This window comes from Myotis daubentonii, chromosome 8, assembly GCF_963259705.1.
Source record: "Myotis daubentonii chromosome 8, mMyoDau2.1, whole genome shotgun sequence".
Lineage (NCBI taxonomy): Eukaryota > Metazoa > Chordata > Mammalia > Chiroptera > Vespertilionidae > Myotis > Myotis daubentonii.
Window position 1 is genome coordinate 89,522,630 of NC_081847.1, and position 17,630 is coordinate 89,540,259.

At 50.8% G+C, this 17,630-nt stretch overlaps 1 protein-coding gene across 1 annotated transcript in view; it reads right to left on the bottom strand.

Annotated features, from left to right (window-relative positions):
* Positions 1 to 1,439: 1,439 nt before the first annotated feature.
* ASXL3 (ASXL transcriptional regulator 3) overlaps positions 1,440 to 17,630 on the bottom strand; it is a 104,738-nt gene continuing 88,547 nt past the window's right edge. Inside the window, exons 7-10 of the mRNA XM_059707379.1 lie at positions 17,296 to 17,392; positions 14,776 to 14,881; positions 7,862 to 9,821; positions 1,440 to 5,150 (exon numbers count right to left, since the gene is read on the bottom strand). Of these exons, the coding sequence (XP_059563362.1) occupies positions 1,446 to 5,150; positions 7,862 to 9,821; positions 14,776 to 14,881; positions 17,296 to 17,392 (5,868 nt within the window). The 3' untranslated portion in view covers positions 1,440 to 1,445. The remainder of the gene's footprint in view (positions 5,151 to 7,861; positions 9,822 to 14,775; positions 14,882 to 17,295; positions 17,393 to 17,630) is intronic.

Below are 17,630 nucleotides of genomic sequence, written 5' to 3' on the forward strand. Positions count from 1 at the left end.
AGCTCTGACATCCTCTGGGCCTAGGGCTCTGTGGTGGCCAACGGATCCCCCAGGATCAGGTGTCAAAGGGCGCGGACCAGGCTACTGCCATGCAATGTCCGGCCCGAGACACATTATGGGACAACGTGTGCACCATGTCCCAGGCCCACGCAGATAGCCTGCCGTCTCTGAGAGGAGGGCGCAGGGAGGAAGGAGAGTCAGGAGATACCTTTCACTGTATCTTTTGTGATGTGAGTAAAGACAAGGAAGGGAACATTGAGATCAGAGTCCCCTTTCCAACTACGGTCTCACCACGGGGAAAGGCGGTGCCAGAGGAGCCAACCGTAAACCCTCGCCGTAACGGCTCATCTACAGGAAATGCACCGCCCACCTCACATCACTGACCACATCTTTCTGCACCTGCATCGGGTTAGTACTAACGGACAATGTCCCTTTCCTTGTGCACCTGAACTGAAACAAACACCACAAACGAAAGGTGGGTAGTGACCTGCAAACACGGGCGGAAATTGTCCAAAGCTGGGGAGCCACCTACAGACGTGACAGACACGCCACTGAGCAACTCGGATGGGAGGCCCGCTCGCCTTCCCGAGACACGCAAACAGCCCCACGGAGAGCGGTCACCTGGCCCAGAGGAAGGAAATGAGCGCACCCACAGCTCCGCGCTACTCGACTGGCTGCGGCCGCTGGGCATTTGCACCGTGGAAAAGGGACACTGCACCTCGCACTGCGCTCACCGCACCCCCAGGCACGCCACGCACAGGCTCTCACTGCACCACCAGGTATGACATGCACATGCGCTCACTACACCCCCAGGCATGCCATGCACACACACACTCACCGCACCACCAGGCATGCCACACACAGGCTCTCACTGCACCACCAGGCATGACATGCACTCATGCTCACTGCACCCCCAAGGCACGCCACGCACACACACACTCACCGCACCACCAGGCATGCCACACACAGGCTCTCACTGCACCACCAGGCATGACATGCACATGCGCTCACTACACCCCCAGGCACGCCACGCACACATACACTCACCGCACCACCAGGCATGCCACACACAGGCTCTCACTGCACCACCAGGCATGACATGCACATGCGCTCACTACACCCCCAGGCACGCCACGCACACACACACTCACCGCACCACCAGGCATGCCACACACAGGCTCTCACTGCACCACCAGGCATGACATGCACATGCGCTCACTGCACCCCCAGGCACGCCACGCACACACACACTCACCGCACCACCAGGCATGCCACACACAGGCTCTCACTGCACCACCAGGCATGACATGCACTCATGCTCACTGCACCCCCAGGTACGCCACGCACACACACATGCACTCACCGCACACACATACACATGCACGCTCACCGCGCCACCATGCACACACGTGCTCACGGCACCACCAGGCACACCGCACGCGTGCTCAACGCACCACCAGGCACGCCACGCAGAGCTTGGAGGGCCCTATGCAGTCGTCGTGGCAGAAGGCGCCGCAGCCCTTGCACACGATCATGGCTTTCAGGCGGCAGGAGCACTTGAGCTCCAGCTCCTCGGCGCTGCTGCTGTCGGCGAAGTTCTGCGCGGGCATCGGGGCGCCCTGGCCGGGCAGGCCCGCGGCGGCGGCCCCAGGGCCGCTGCCCAACATCCCGATGGACTTCTCGATGGCAGAGGCCGCCCGTTTGAAGCTCGTGCCGCCGAAGTGTATGGCTGGGTAGTTTCCGCAGAGCGGCGGCGGAGGCGCCGGCATCTTCTGCGCAGCTAATGGGGGGAAAGGCTTTTGTGGCTCAGAAAGCAAATAGGGAGAGAAGTCTGCGTTCTTCAGCGCAAACGCTTTCAGCTGTTCTTTCATCTCGTTCTGGTCGTAGGGAACCTGCTTCAGGCCCAGTTCACAGCTGCTGCCCAGGCCTTCCTCGAAGGAGACCGGCTCGGATTTGATATTGCTACAGAGGCCCGCGGCCGGCGGCCAGCCCAGGCGCTTGGCGGTCTCCGCGGCCACGGGAGGCTGTTTCTGCTCGGCCGGGGCTTCCGCGTGAGCAACGGGTGGAGGTAGTGGAGGTGGTGGGGGCGGCGGCGGGGGCAGGGCCAAGGGCGGCGGGGGCGGCGGCGGGAGCACCAGTGCTTTGCTGGGCATGGCGTGCGCGGGCCCCCCCACGTCATCGCCCTCTTTAATGGGCACGCTGGGGGACAGCATGTTGGCCAGCCTCAGCTGGTGGGGTGCCGGGGCCAGGCCCGCCTCCCCCAGGCCCTTTTGTTCCAGATGCCGATGGAAGGCGAAGGCGCTGCAGCCCGCGGGGGCCTTGGCGGAGGCCGGCAGCAGGGCCGCGGGGGGCACGGGGCCCCGGGCCACCACGGGCATTTGGTAGAACTGCTGTCGGTGCGAGGCGCCCGCCTCGGGATGGGGATGGAAGCCGCCGTTCTTGTCCGCGTGGAACAGGCTCTGCTGGAAGCTGCAGGCGGGCAGCAGCCGCTTCTGCTGCTTGACGTCGGGGCCGGGGGCCGCCCTGGCCGGCGGGGCCTGCTTGCCCAGCCACTCCTGCGGGAAGGGCTGCCCGGGGCCCAGCGGGGCCAGGCCGGGGCCCAGGACGCAGGGCAGGGCCTTGACCTCCGGCTCCACCAGCAACCTCCCTGGCTCGCATTTGACGTGAGCGTGCTCCCCCGCCGTCCTGGCCGCTCTCTTTTTGGGGTGGTTCTCCCGCTTTCGCATGTGGAGCGGCGCGAGGGTCCCCGCCAGGTAGCCCTTCCCGTCGGGGTTCGGGGAGCTGGAGGGCATTTCCAGGACGCTCCTCTCCGCGGCGGCTTTCCCCGCTGAGGTAGGTTGAAGGGGCGCCGGGAGCCGGTTGATTTCCAGCTTGGCTCCCAGCCGGGGCTGCGGCAGCACTTTCTCCAGAGGCAGGTTGCCCTGCAGGAGCTGGGTCACCAGTGGGTTGTTCGCCTCCACGGACGACAGACGGCAGCTCGAGCTGCCTGCGTTGGGCGCTCTTTTCAGGGTGTCCGCAGCCAAGGACACCGCCTCGTCCCCGGGGCCCGAGGTGGGGGCCTTCCTGTTCTGCGTCTGCTGCACCCCCGGGGCTGCCTCCGTGGCCGGAGGGGGCCGCTCGGGGCCGGGGAGGTCCCCAGTGTCCGCTCGGAAGCCCCTGTCCGCTCTGTCCACTGCCTGGGGCTCGGGCTTCGGGGGGAGAGGGACCCCCGGCAGGAGGCTCCTGGGGTGGAGCTCCGCCACGTGCGAGTAGCCGGCGCGCTCGGCTTTGACGGCCTTGGCACAGCCCAGCTCTGGACGCTCCTTCTGTCTGCTCGGCCCTGAGTGGCTGCCCGGCGGCCCGGTGCTCCTCACGGCCTCCTCCTTCCAGCTCAGCCGGCCGCCTGCGGTGTACGGGCCGCCGCTGGTTGTGTCGGCTTCACTTTTGAAAGTGGCCGGGCCACGGGCCTGCTCAGCAAAGCTGTTGCCAGGCGCCGTTGGCTCGTGTCGTTTCTCGGGAAGGACCAGGGGCGCCTCCCGGAGGCCTGAGCAGGGGGCCTGCATCGGTTTGCTGTCTGGTTTGGCTGCAGCCCCGGCGATGACACTGGGCCCGGGATCGATGCTTTCGGTGGCGGCCGGCTCTGGCCTGCTGATCACGGACACCTGGGGGCAGGCCACGGGCTGTAGGGCCACCTCTGTCCTCCCCGACCTGCCCTGGGTGTCCGCACCCGCCTCTGCACTGGCCACGGCCACGGCCAGGGACACTGCGGAGGCCAGGGTGGCGCTGTGATCCACGATGACCTTGCAGGGGATCGACCTGTTGATGGCTGCCGTGGCGAAGGCCGCCGGGTGCTGGGCTTTCCCACAGTTCTCTGCCCTGTTCCGAGGCCCTGAAGTTTTGTCCACGCTCTCGGCACTGAACTTGGGGGCACAGTCGTAAGAGCTGATGGTCAACATGCCTCCGGTAAACACGGCGATGGACGGGCGGGCCACCAGAGGGTCCGTGACGGCTCCCGCGTCCCTGCAGCCGAGGGCCGCTCGCCCTGGGGTCCCCGTGGGCACGGCCTGCTCGTCACCCCCCGGCACGGCTCTCTTCTCGGGAGGGAACCTGGTGCTCATTCCCGGTGAGGCAACCAGGACAGAGGTCGTGGCGAGGTGGTTTGGCAAGTTCTTTGCGATGGAGAGGGTTGGCACAGAGGCAAACTGCCCGGAGACCACGCCGCCCGCACCACCGCTGGACGTGAGCGCCTGCGTGTCATCCACGGAGCCCACGGTGCTGGCGCCCTTGGGGGCGGCGGGGAGGGGCGTGCTCTCGGCGCATTTTGGTACAACGGCTATGCACGGGGCATCCGCGCCCTGGATGGTGGTGAGCACGCTTAGACTGCAGGCAGAAATGGTGGTGTTTGCACTATCGACAGACACGAGGACGGAGGGCTGATCGACGGGACTCACAAAGGGATGCTCTTTCATCGCTCCCGACACAGCCGCGCTGCAGGCTGACACGGGGACCGCACCTGCACTGAACAGCATGGGCACATCGCTCTTTTCCGAAGAGGTAGAGGAAACCGGTTTCTCAGACACACGGGACCCGGGTACACGTTCCTCAGGACCATGCACGGCTGCGTCCGTGGCCGCATCTGGGGGTTTGGTGGGCGGGAGAGGCGGCTGGAGGGCAGGGGTGGCCTCCCGGAGGGGCGGGGGCTTGCTGCTGGGTGACCTGCAGTTGGGATTGGCCATGATGACGCCGGTTGAACCTTCGGGTTTGGCCTCGGGGGCGGGAGGGACCTCTAAGCTCGAGGGGCCTTCCTTGCAGCCAAGTGGAGGCAGCCGGGGCTCTTTGGCGCTCTGGAAGAGGTGCGCTCGGGCCTGGTGCTTTGCGAAGAGCTTCGCCTTCGTCTGCTCCTTGATGTGCGCCAGGGTTCTGGCTTTGCCACCCTCTCCCGGGCCGCCCATGGCCCCCGAGACGATGCTCGCCGCGGCAGCTACCGCGGCAGCCGCCGCTGCCTCTCGCTGAGCCCTTGCCTGCTGGGCCCGGGCCTTGATATCCGCCAGGGTCCTGGCCCCCGTGTTCCGGCCTCCACCCACGGATGTGCTGGGGGAGGCTCGAGGCTCTGGCTTGGAGACTGGCTGGCTCTTGATGATGAAAGGCGGCCCGATCTTGGAAAGCTGGATCTACAAGGAGGGAGAGTGGAAAGATAATGTTGGTCCGTGGTCACAGAGGAGACGCATGGCACATAACAGCAGCTGCATTTTCTCATAATGTGGCAGGAGCTACCCCTAAATCCCCGGTGGGCCTTTAGGGTACAAAGGGACATGACATGCAGCATGGATGTGAGAATTAAACATTTTAATCTCTGCTTTTACGCTATGAAAACAGCAACCTGGTGACTTCATTTGCAATGGAAATGAAGCACCTTCTTAATGCCTCATATAGATGGAAACCAAGTCCAGGCCTGTTAAAACGAGGTTAGCTAAAAGACAGTGAGGTTAGCTAATAGAGATATTTAGCTTTTAAATAATCTTCCTTGCTGGCATGAAAATCTGGGACCCTAACTCTACTTGAGTTTATCTGTCTTAATTACATACACACACCTCTAGCCGGGGGTCAGGAGACGAATTCTCATCCTGACTTTATTCAGAGGAACGTTGTGATGCTACACAAATCACTGTGTCCTCCAGTGTCTTCAATACCCTCCCTGAGCCAGAGACCCTAGTTGTGTATCCTTGTTTTTATGCATCCTTGTATCGCCGTGCCTGCTGCCTTATACATATGTAATAAGCACCCACAAAAAGTCTGTGAACTCAGATGTAAAGTGAGACTAGTTACTTCCGGTCCAGTTCCTTCAAAGGACTGTTAGAAAGATGGAACTCTGGTTTTCCGCCCCTAAAAGGAAGTATGAGTCAGGCAGTTTCTTTTCATCCTGGTAATCTATAGTTTGCTGAATTTTGTCAATGTCCCAACCCACACTGTTCACCTACTCATGCTAATGAAGAGACACAGTCATGGCCAATCAGGAGGCACAAGACCTAACAACCCACACACCATAGCAATGCCTGCGATTCTCTAGTCGCAAAGAATATCCTTAGATCAGAGCCTGGTAGAGCTAGAAGGGACCTAGCTAAGGTCTCATTTTACTCTGGAAAAATCTGGAGGTAATGCAGATCGCCATGCCGTTGGGCCATCTAGCACTGAGCCTCAGGGAGAGCCTTGGGGCTCCCCATTAAGAGCCGTTGACATGCCCTGTGTGTCCTCTTCCCCCTTCTATCCCCCTCCCCCCACAGAAAAAGCTTTCATAGAAAACATCTCTCTTCTTAACTGTATATTCACATTATAAACACCTGACACATACTAGTACTGCAGGATCATGTCACTTTGGAATTAGGCTGTGGAAGGCTGGCAGATGGAATTACCTTCCCGAGCTACCTCATTTCTCATTTTCAAACGTGTGATGTCTCTCTTCTGATTCAAACGCTCCAAAGTGAAGGTGAATTCAGAGAGGGGATTCAATGTTTCCTTTTCAAGATTTCCCTTAGTTTAAGAAACTTGGAACATTAAAAAAATTAAGCCTAATTAAGTCTTAAGACCTCAAGATCAAACAAACACCAAGTACACTTGTAGTATCTACCTATTTATCTATCTTTACATAAAGTGTGTATCACTTTGAAAATAAGCTTTTGGCAAAAGAAAAGAATACGTTTAAGAAGATTTCTAATGAAAAGCATGCTAGTGTTTTTCTTTCCATGGCTTCATAAATTAAAACACATAGCCGTGTTTTATATTCATCTTTTACATCTCCAGAATCTCATTTACTAGGGACTGCTTTATTAAACAATAACTACAGCCACACTCTTAAAAGCCAACCCGATGGAGATCATGAGTCACATATAAAAAGGTGGCAGAGCACAGCAAATAAAAAGAGATTAAGAAAAGCAAAGCTTGAGTGTGTTTATGATTCCAGACCAATCCTACGTGGAATAATCCATTTTATTGTGGAGCAATATAAATGGACTCAGATAAAAGCATGGCATAAGTTTAAATTACAGTGGGTAGAATTTTTTTTTTTTTTATTAAACAGACTTTCTTTGAATTACACTTAATTTTCAGATTATCAGGAAGAGCCAATTTATATAAAAGGTTTGTTTTCCAAGAGTTAAAATCTACTGGGATCAAAAGAAAATATTTACATAGAAATGTTTGTCCACAGGCTTTATGTTTTGTGTGAAGTTAAATACCTCGTTCACTAGCTCAGAAGGAGAAAAAAAAAAAGGGTTTGTATGCCTATATATCCACAGCATTTCCCTTCAGGGTTCACAAAGCAATTTCATTGATTTGTTGAAGGAAATTTAATGAGGCTCTTCCAGAAGCCAGGTCCCTCTCTGCTAGGCAATGGTGGTGTTCAATGTTTGTTGGAAAATGAATGAAGGGATAACAAGTACCTTCATCTCTTTAGTGCATGCCTCGAATCCCAGACTTCTTTCTCTAGTTCTTCTGAACTTTTAAAGGCCAAGGAATTAGCTTTCAAGTTTCCCCAAGTTCATTTAGTGCAATGCTCTGTCCTACACCCTGGAGTCCCCAAAAGACCCTGCATCTCACTGGCCTGTGGTCAAGTCCAGGCCCTGTTCTGCCTCCCCACTTCGTTTCCCTTAAATGCTGAGGTCAAAGTACATACATGCATCTAACTTCTATTAGCTCAACGCACAGTCTTAAAAAGGATCCCTTAATATTAGACTGGTGCCGGGAGTGTTCGATTATCGACTGCTACATAAAAACCCAGAGGGAGCAAGATCTCATTTATTTCTGGAAAATTCAGTCTCTAAGTCGGGAGAGCCTATGCATGGAAGTGCCGTTTTCCCCTTTTCTCCATTCTTATAAAACTCTGTACCTTGAGAGGAGGGACTCTGGGTTCCTCTCGTGGAGGCTGCTGCTCCTTCTCAGCGGGGCTGCCAGATGCCGCGTTCCGGGTGGGCGGCTCATCCTCGATCCTCGCCCTCTTCTCCTTGCAGATGCCAAAGCTGTGCTGCTCTGCGGTCTTCCTCTTCGCGATCTCGGATTCTCTGCTTTCGTTCCTTCCGCCGTCAGGTGACTTGGAGGGCTCTGACAGCTTGGAAGGATACGGGGTCTCCAACCGGTTCTGCGAGCTTCCTTGCTTATGTGTTTTACTCCTGGAGCCTTCTGGAAATGAAGCCTTCTCTCCCAGGGAGACAGACTGCTGGTCCTGTGACTGGGCTGCGGGAAGCTCCGTTCCTTTACTCTCCGTCTCCTCCGAAAAGACAGGCGGTTCCAGCGGTGAAGACGCCCCTTTCTTTTCTGTTCTCGGCAGCACATGAGGATTTTTCCCTTTGGTGATTTCTGCAGAAGGAAGTTCTGGAATCGGGGCGGGATAGGGCTTCTCTGTGTCACCATGTGACTGACACGGCTGCTGAGCCGGGGGCTGGCCGGGGAGTTCTGTGGACGGAAACGCTTCGGGAGCCATGGGAGAAGGGCCCGGGAGGATGGGCTCCGGAGTGCTGGACCGAGTCTTCTGCTGAGAGAGAAGGCCCTCTCCCAGGGGCTGGGCCGGGGCGGGGCCTTCGTCCTTCTGCGGAGAGAGCGGCTCTTCAGACCCGGACGGGGACTTTCTTGGTTGATGCGTCGCTCTTTCATTCAGGGAGGAGCTGGAAGCTGGAGATGTTTCTGGAGGGAGTGGCACGCTGGATGCGAAAGTGGTCTCGGCCGTGAGAAGCACGGAAGACACTGAAGACGTTTCTGATGTCAGCGGCAGGTCGGACAGGGGCGATGCTTCCGACGTTAAAGGTACATTGGATACGGGGGATGCTTCCGAGGTTAACGGTACATTGGACATGAGCGACGCTTCTGATCTTTCAGGGGAAGTGGACGCGGGCGATATTTCTGATATCAGAGATGCGTGGAGGTTTTCATCGGAGGGCTTCCTCTGGTTGTATTTGTCCGCGTGTTCAGTGCTGGATACCTCAGAACCAAACGTCGTCTCCAGAGAGGCTGGAGTGCATGATTCTTCTGAAGTCGACTGGGTTTCCCCTCCGGGGGATGGCGTGCTGGTACCGGCCCCCTCCGGGCTCTCAGAGGAGAAGGAGGTTTCAGAGATGCAAGCGTTTTCAGAAAGCTGTTCCTCAGGATCGCTCTGTAGCTCCATGTCCACAGCGACCCCGGCCTTCGGAAACTGGCCGTCTAAAGGAGATGCCCCTGTTTTCGTTTTTGGAGTATGGGTCTCTGCGTCAGTTTCTGGCTCCTCATGTTCTGGGTCGTTGAGGTGAGTCACAGGAGAAGTGGAAGGAATGAGAGAGTCACAGACTTCTAGCTGCTCAACAACCACGGACATTTCTTCCTGGGGAGACTCGGATTTCTCTTCCACCTTCAGCTCAACGTGAGGCTCGGTCTCTACAACATCGTTCATTATAACACAAGATTCCAAGTTTTCTTCGGGAATTGCTATCTGGGGCTCTTCATGAGCACTGCCTGGAATTTCAGACTCCTCCAAAAATTCGGGTATTGCCTTAAGATTTTCATCCTGGCACTCACAGATACTTGTCTCTACCTCTTCTGCAATTTCCTCCTGAATCACAGATTCTTCAGGGATCAAGATATCCTCTGATTCCGACTCTGCCATTACCTCCTTTCCTACATCTACCATAGGGCAGAGCCCAGAACAGAACTCAGGCTCTGCAGAAGTTGGACTTTTCATGATTTTTGGCTTTTGTTCTTCCGAGGGAGCCTGTGAAGAAAGACCTGGAAGACTCGAGCTCCCACATGAAGAACTACTTTCAGCTCCATCACTGTTTGGTCCAGCCGTGAGCTTTGTAGATTCCTCTCTTGACATGCCCAACCTGCACAGAAATTAGGAACATTGTTGTTCACAAAATGCAAAAGGTACAGTTCGATCTCTCACAAATGTAGTATTTAATAAAAGCAAATGCATCAAATTAACTTTATAATCACTAAGTAATATGCTCAATTTATATAAATTAGTTCATAATGACTTGGTTTATCTACTTTATAATCATAACTATTTCTGGTTAAGAAAGATATAGATTTTTATTCTGTAAGCAAAGAGATATGAACCCTACCAACTGTTTGTAAAAGGAATAAGAAAATTACAGACTACAAAAGAATAGAAAATATGGTCAGAAAAGCAAAAAATGTATAAGATCTAAGATTTTTTAAGTCATAAAGTAGAAATCTGTCACTATAGTAGAAAAATAACAGCCTTCAAAGGATGCACCATAACCAAATAATTAAGATCCATAGAAGATGGGTATGTTGTAAAATCTTGACACTGAAATGACTTCCAAAGATTAAGTTCTCTTAAACCAATTAAAGAGTTGTTGTTCAATCACCTTATTTTAGAATCTAAGCATCTAACCTAAGACAACATGGAAATTTCACTAAAGAATAACAAACATATTTGGGATCATCAGAGTGGATTCTGCTAGGTTACATTTGTGTGAGGCAAGACGAATTCTTTCGTGTAGATCTCTTACTGTAAAAATATTCCATAAAAAAAGATTAGAAATAATCCAGCCTAATGTTCAGATCATAAGGCAAAGTTAATCAGGATTACAATCAAAGATACTGCGAATCACTGTTTCCTGTCATACGGAGCTACCAGATCAGCATCAGGGGCAAGGGAACACGATGATCTAAGTGCATTACATTAGAGCACTAGGGGCAATTGCAGAGATAAGTGGGAGAGAGAACATCTCCAGAGCAAGAAACACGGCTGAAATACAGCTCTAATAATATCCATGCGGGAAAATACCTCCGAGAAATCTTCAACCTTTTACTTAAATTACATCCTCAAAATGAAAGGGAAAAAGCTGAATACACTTTGTGGGTGTTTGATCATTGACTTCTTTACTAAAACATTCTGAAAAGAAGAAAGAAGATGCTGCTTTCATAATTAGTCTCTTTTCTTTCAACTTTCCCTAAGATGGGTTCAAACTAAGCTATCATTTATAACTATACTATACTGAGAGGAACAGAATAGCTACATTACAGACAAATTTTAAAGCAGAATTATCAGCTAGAAATAAGGTCTTTGGGGGCTAGGTCAAGCAGGGATACCAGGCTAGATACTAAATTAAGTGTAGAGCATACAGAAGCTATCCACTAGCAGCCAAATTTGCTAGTTGGTTACTGACAATGTTATTAAATATGTTTAACACACACACACACACACACACACACACACACACACACACACACACACATATATACTAGAGGTCCAGTGCATGAAATTTGTGCATGGGGGCAGTGTCCCTCAGCCCAGCCTGCACCCTTCCAATCTGGGACCCCTTGGGGGAATGTCCAACTGCTGGTTTAAACTGGCAGTCCAACATCCCTCTCACAATCCGGGACTGCTGGCTCCCAACTGCTCGCCTGCCTGCCTGCCTACCTGCCTGATTGCCCCTAACTGCTTCTGCCTGCCAGCCTGATCACCCCCTAACCATTCCTCTGCCAGCCTGATTGATGCCTAACTGCTTCCCTGCCAGACAGATCACTCCCAACTGCCCTCCCCTGCCAGCCTGGTTGCCCCCAACTGCCTTCCCTCCCCTGCCAGCCCGGTTGCCCCCAACTGTCCTCCCCTGCAGGCCTAGTCACCCCTAACTGCCATCCCCTGCAGGCCTGGTCGCCCCCAACTGCCCTCCCCTGCTGGCCTGGTCACCCCTAACTGCCTTCCCCTGCTGGCCTGATGGCTCACAACTGCCCTCCCCTGCCAGCCATCTTGTGCTGGCCACCTTTTGACCACTTGAAGGTGGCCATCTTTGACCACCTGGGGGCAGCCATCTTTTGTGAGGGCATGGCAGTTAATTAGCATATCCCCTCCTTATTGGCTGTGGGCACCACCATCTTTGCGATGGAGTGAGGGTCAATTAGCATATTCCCTCTTTATTAGATAGGATGTATGTATATGATATATAGGGTGTCCCAAAAATGTATACACACTTGGAATAATTATGAATTCCAATGGGTTAAATCTGGAAGGAAAAAAAAAATCAACTGAGCTATCAGAAAAAGTGTATACACTTACAAATCATATAGAAATCATATAGGTCATATAGAAATCGTATAAATCATATAGAAAACAGCACTGTGTGAAATATGCCCATATCAACATTTTATTTTCATGGGAAAATAGATTTAAGATGGCATAAGGCATAGAAAGAAGAGGCTTAGAGCACACCACATAACCACACAAAGGAAACCCTGCCCTCAGAAATCTAAACTGCAAATCAGACCAACTCTCACAATTCTGAGTTAGCATACATGTGGGTGATTCCCAAGTAACTAAAATATACCAGAGTACTATGTCACCAGCAGAGTGAGCCAATAAGGACCATCATAAAGACCTCAAACAAAGAGAAAAAAACGAAATCAGACAGATTTAACTAGAAGTGAAATTGGATAGCAACATTGTGGGGAAAACTCGGAGCAATGAAAAGGCACATGGTGTCAGTCAAGGGACAGGGTGTGATACTCGGGAAAAATCCCTCACATATTGGGAAAACGTGGGCAATCTAAAAGTCACAAAACTAGAAGGGCAGTCAGTGAAATGTCCAGAATATATCTGTCATCCGATATGAAATCAAAGACAGGAAAAAGCAAGCAAGAAGTCCAGTACCTTTAAGAGACAGAAACTCTGTGGAAAACTATAGCAAGAAAGCGGTTAAGTGAAAAAGAACTGTTTGTATTTGGAGCTCAGGAGTGGAGATGGGAGCCTTCCTTACAGTATTGTAGCTGTCACCCTCTGGGGCAGGGACCTTTAGCCTGATCAACCTATGGGAGCCTGTGAAACCCCCAATGCCATGTAGAAAAATGTATGTGGCTCAGCTGGTGTAGCTCAGTGCTTCAGCATCAACCCATGAACCAGGAGGTCACGGTTCGATTCCCGGTCAGGGCACATGCCCCGGTTGTGGGCTCCATCCCCAATGGGGGGCTTACAGGAGGCAGCTGATCCATGATTCTCTCTCATCCTTGGTGTTTCTACCTCTCTCTCCCTCTCCCTTCCTCTCTGAAATCAATAAAAGTATATTTTAAAAAAATGTATATGTATGAATTTTTCTGAGAAGAACTTGTAGCATTAAGACCCTGAGCAAACGACTTTGCCATGCCTTATAAATCAGGTAAAATTAAGTTTCACTGTCCCTCCATTTTGGACACCGTTTTTAAAATATAAGGATAATAATGATATCCACCTTATAGGATTTGTTGGGAGAATTACGTGAAGTAACATTAGCAAAACTCTTAGAAACATGTCATGGCCAGAGTATGCGCAATGATTATTTGTTGGAGGAAGGAAAGCTACATGGACTCTGGAATGTAGGCCTTCGGAGGGCAGAGCCAGGAAACTCCCAGATGACTGTACCTCTGGCATCTCGGACGGTGTCTGACACTGAGGAGATGTTGGATAAATGTTGGGTTCATGAAAGAGTAGGCCCAACACCAATAATAATTCAGGACTAGTGTGTTGGAGGTAACTGCCTCAGTTATGCTTCTGCCGTCACAGAAAAGCATGCCCCCCACATTCCCTTTGTCAGAGGGTGATGAGGGCGGGCTCCACTCCTGGACATGCCCAATCGGTATGTCTGGGGCGGGTTCTGGAAACCTGTACCTATTTTTCAAAGCTCCGATGAGGATCGGATATGGCCAGGCTTGAATAACACTGCCAGTGACTATCTAGGAAGGCAAAGACCTAGCCTGCCACATTTTTGTTTTTGAAAAAAAGATGGTAATGATCTTTTACTTTTGCTTAAATACGTTTACGTATCCAAGGTCCTAGGACAGCCCCTGAAAACAAGCCTTCCGACTCCAGAGCACGGCCTTGGGGCAAGTCACCAAAGGGTAAGGAGGCCATGTGGCATGCGATTCCTTTCTGTGACATTCCTTCTGAGGCTTTTTCCTCATTTACTGAGAATGGGGGAGGGGGAGAAGCGAGGGGGGTTGTGAAATGAGTCCAAAGGTACAGGTTTTGTTACCCACACGACCTCAGTATCTTTTACACAAAATAACTCTCAGGCATTAATCGAAGCATTACTCCTGTACATGGGAGTTAAAGCTCAAATTCCTCTACTTAGGAGGGTCTCAAGTTACTGTCAGTGTCAGCTTCTTAATCCCTCCTCCTTCTAGGGATCCGATGGTCTCTGAGATGCCGATTCTGCTCACGTAGAATAGGTACGTCCCTCTAACCGTGAAGCAATGGAGAAATACTTTCAGTTTAGTGCCGTCACTACCACGCTATGTGTGGCCAGTATTATTTTGAAAAGAAACACACACGATAAAAATAACTTAAAACAGGTTGCACCCCAAGAGAAAGATGGGTAGAGTGAAGGGTAACACCTCAAGCTCTCCCTGAAATAAAGACTAAACAGACATATATATATATGCATGGTCAGTATTTTTGGGAAAATGTGGGGATTAAATATGCCTAAAACTACTTAGGTCTAAAGTATTCATTAATAAAAATAACTTGGATTAATAAAAACGGAGATTTTTACTAAAATCCAGTTAAGAAGGCCAAAATTGACTTCCATGGGATTTCATGCTGTTTTCAGTCCAAAATGAATTTTCATGGACAAGTTATAAACCCTTGAAAATGCATTTTTAATCATTTAAGTGCTGATATGCCACTATAATTTTCCCTGCAGTTTCTTACACTGAGGGACTATTGCCTTTTATCACAGGTTTATTAAGTTTTACAGCATATGAGTATGCTATGCGAAGCAGAGAATTACATTTTCATTTCCTTCTAAGAGAAATGAGAAAAAATGCTCTAGCACTTACTTTTCTCCATAAAACCTTTCAAAGAATTTTTCTTTCCAAGGTTCTGTTTTCTTTTCCTTCTCAATTTCTTGCCTTATCCGCAATTGCATTTCTGGCGTAAACTCTCCTAGAAAGAAAAGGCTTATATATTGAGTCAAAGAGGCCGCATCTCTTGCCAATTAATAAAGAATACATGTCATTAATTTGAGTAGACTTTTATGGATGTTGAAGACTAAAAGCTGAGTACCGGTAATATTTCTACAGCTTCTCTTTTTATGAACATCACTTAAACAGTCATTGAGGCACAGATGAACCTAAAGCATTTAGCAAATGTCCTGCATGCTCAGGGCTGGGAATGAGAGTGGACCCACTGTCCTTAATGAAGTCTGTCTGGTGAGAGAGTAGGCATACATTTAGCTATAATATGATGTCAAGAGCCCTTGATAGGATAAATGGACTAAAAGTATAGAAGGGAAAGCATTTAATTCTGCCTAAATCTATTAGAGAAGGCCACATATTAGAACTGATGCTTTCTTTTAAAAAAAAAATCTTTATTGTTGGAAGTATTACATATGTCCCCTTTCTTCCCCCACTGACCCCTTCTAACCTGCCCCTACCCACCCCAGGCCTTCACCTCCCTATTGTCTGCATCCATGGGTTATGCAGATATGCACACAAGTTCTTTGGTTGATCTCTTCCCACCCACTCCTGCCTTCCCTCTGAGATTCCACAGTCTGTCGGAACTGATTCTTGAGTTAGCTTCTCAAAGATGATCAAGCTTTCATAAAGTAATTAACGCAGAAGGCACAGAGATATGAATATGTATATTTATGTTCTTTTGAATGGACAATTGTGAATAGAACATAGGATGAAATGAAATAGGAAAGGCAGGCTGCCGCCAATTACCCAACGTGCATTCTAACAAGAGCTCTGAATGTTTCCTGTCAGACACAGAGGGAGGTTCTGGTGATGGTCCATGAGGGAGGAATCTGGCCAAAGAAGCAGTTACATCGAAGGACTCCACCTAGGAGCCCACTGACTACCGCAGAGGAGACATGGAAAGCGCAGTCAGACAGTAGCTGTGGGACCAGGAAGGGTACGCTGACTCACAGCACAATTAACACTTCCTGGACAGATGGACCTGTGGAGATAGAAGAGGACCAAAGATGCTGTCCTTTAAAGTGAGGAGCCGTGAGGAGGGTGGCGCTATTAACCTTGAGAAGGCAGAAGGAATCGGAGATATTACAGGGAAGATGGGGAGTTTAGCATTGGCCTGTTGGTTTGAAGGTGCCTTATGTCAGCTAGGGGATCCAGTAGGTGCTGGGAATGGAACACCAAGGAACAAGAAAGAGGAGTGAGAGCCAGGTGTGGGCCATAGCGAGGGGAAGGAGGCTGGGTAGAGGCTATGTGTAAGTTACCAAAGAAAATGTCAGGGAAGAGAATGGTAGAGGCATTAACATTTACCTTCTGATGAAAGAAGAGGGGATCCGGAAAGAAGCTGAGGATCAGCGGTCAGAAAGGCAGCTTTAGGAAGAGATTTTACTTATATTATGAGTGCCCACAGGGGATGGTTTCCAGTTGGATGGGATAAAAAGCAAACGAGAAACTGGAGAAGGAACATGAACTGTAAGGACTGAGGCGAGGAGACTGGACTTGGCCATTAGGAAGCTGTCAGCATTTTCTAGGAGAGATTATTTCATTGTGTACAGTGGGGCCACACCCAACCATGACAAGCTGAGTGAGTGAGGGAATAAAGTGTGGTAGGTAGCATTGATATTGTTACTCTTTCAAGAAGCCTGGTGACAAAAGGAAGATAAGGTAAAGTGGTGGCTTCAAGGGAAGAAAGTATTGAAAGAAGATTCCTTATGCCCCCAGGACATGAATCCTATATTATAAAAGAGTGACATGCAAATCAACCAAACAGCAGAGTGACTGGTCGCTATGATGCACACTGACCATCAGGGGGCAGACGCTCAACGCAAGAGCTGCCCCCTGGTGGTCAGTGTGCTCCCACAGGGGGAGTGTCACTCAGCCACAAGCCGGGCTGGCAAGCACAGTGGCCCACCTCCGCTGCAGCACTAAGGATGTCCAACTGTGGCTTAGACCCGCTCCCTGCAGGGAGCGAGCCTAAGCCATCTGTCGGACATCCCCTGAGGGTTCCCGGACTGTGAAAGGGTGCAGGCTGGGCTGAGGGATCACCCTCCCTCCCCCCCGAGTGCACGAATGTCATGCACCAGGCCTCTAGTAAAATATAAAATGCATCAAACAAGTAATTAAATTTAACACTTCCCCCCAATATCTTGCTATAGCAACATTTTTATTATGTTCTGGATAACATCATGCTTTCTTCAAAAAATGTCTGATATCAAAGATGCCAAGTGTAACGAAGCATTGGTGAAGTCCCTGGGAACAGAATGTGAGTTTTTATTAAATTAAAGTAGACTCCGGGGGGTGAAGAGACTGGGAAGCAGAGAAAGGGGCAAGCTCAGTACAGCGTGTGCACTCAGATACGTCAAGTAGGAGCGGGAAATAGGCATTTACCTTCTGCCAGCCGCTGCTTCCATCCTTGTGCTGCATATGCAAAGAACTCATTATTTAGAGCTGATGTGCTGAGGCGTAAAACTCCATCACTTCCCATCTAGGAAATAAGCCGAAAAAACAAGATTCCATGAAGACTAATTCCAAGGCAAAGTATTCAGGAAAGAAGCAAAAACTAAGGGTGTGTGTGTGTGTGTGTGTGTGTGTGTGTGAGAGAGAGAGGGGGGGGGGGTTGGGGGGAGAGAGACAGCGCAGGTGGGAGGAAGGGAGGAAAGGAGCCCAAGGAAAGGGACCCTCCCTGTGTGAGTGGCGCACTGTTCACAGCAACTGGTACCAGG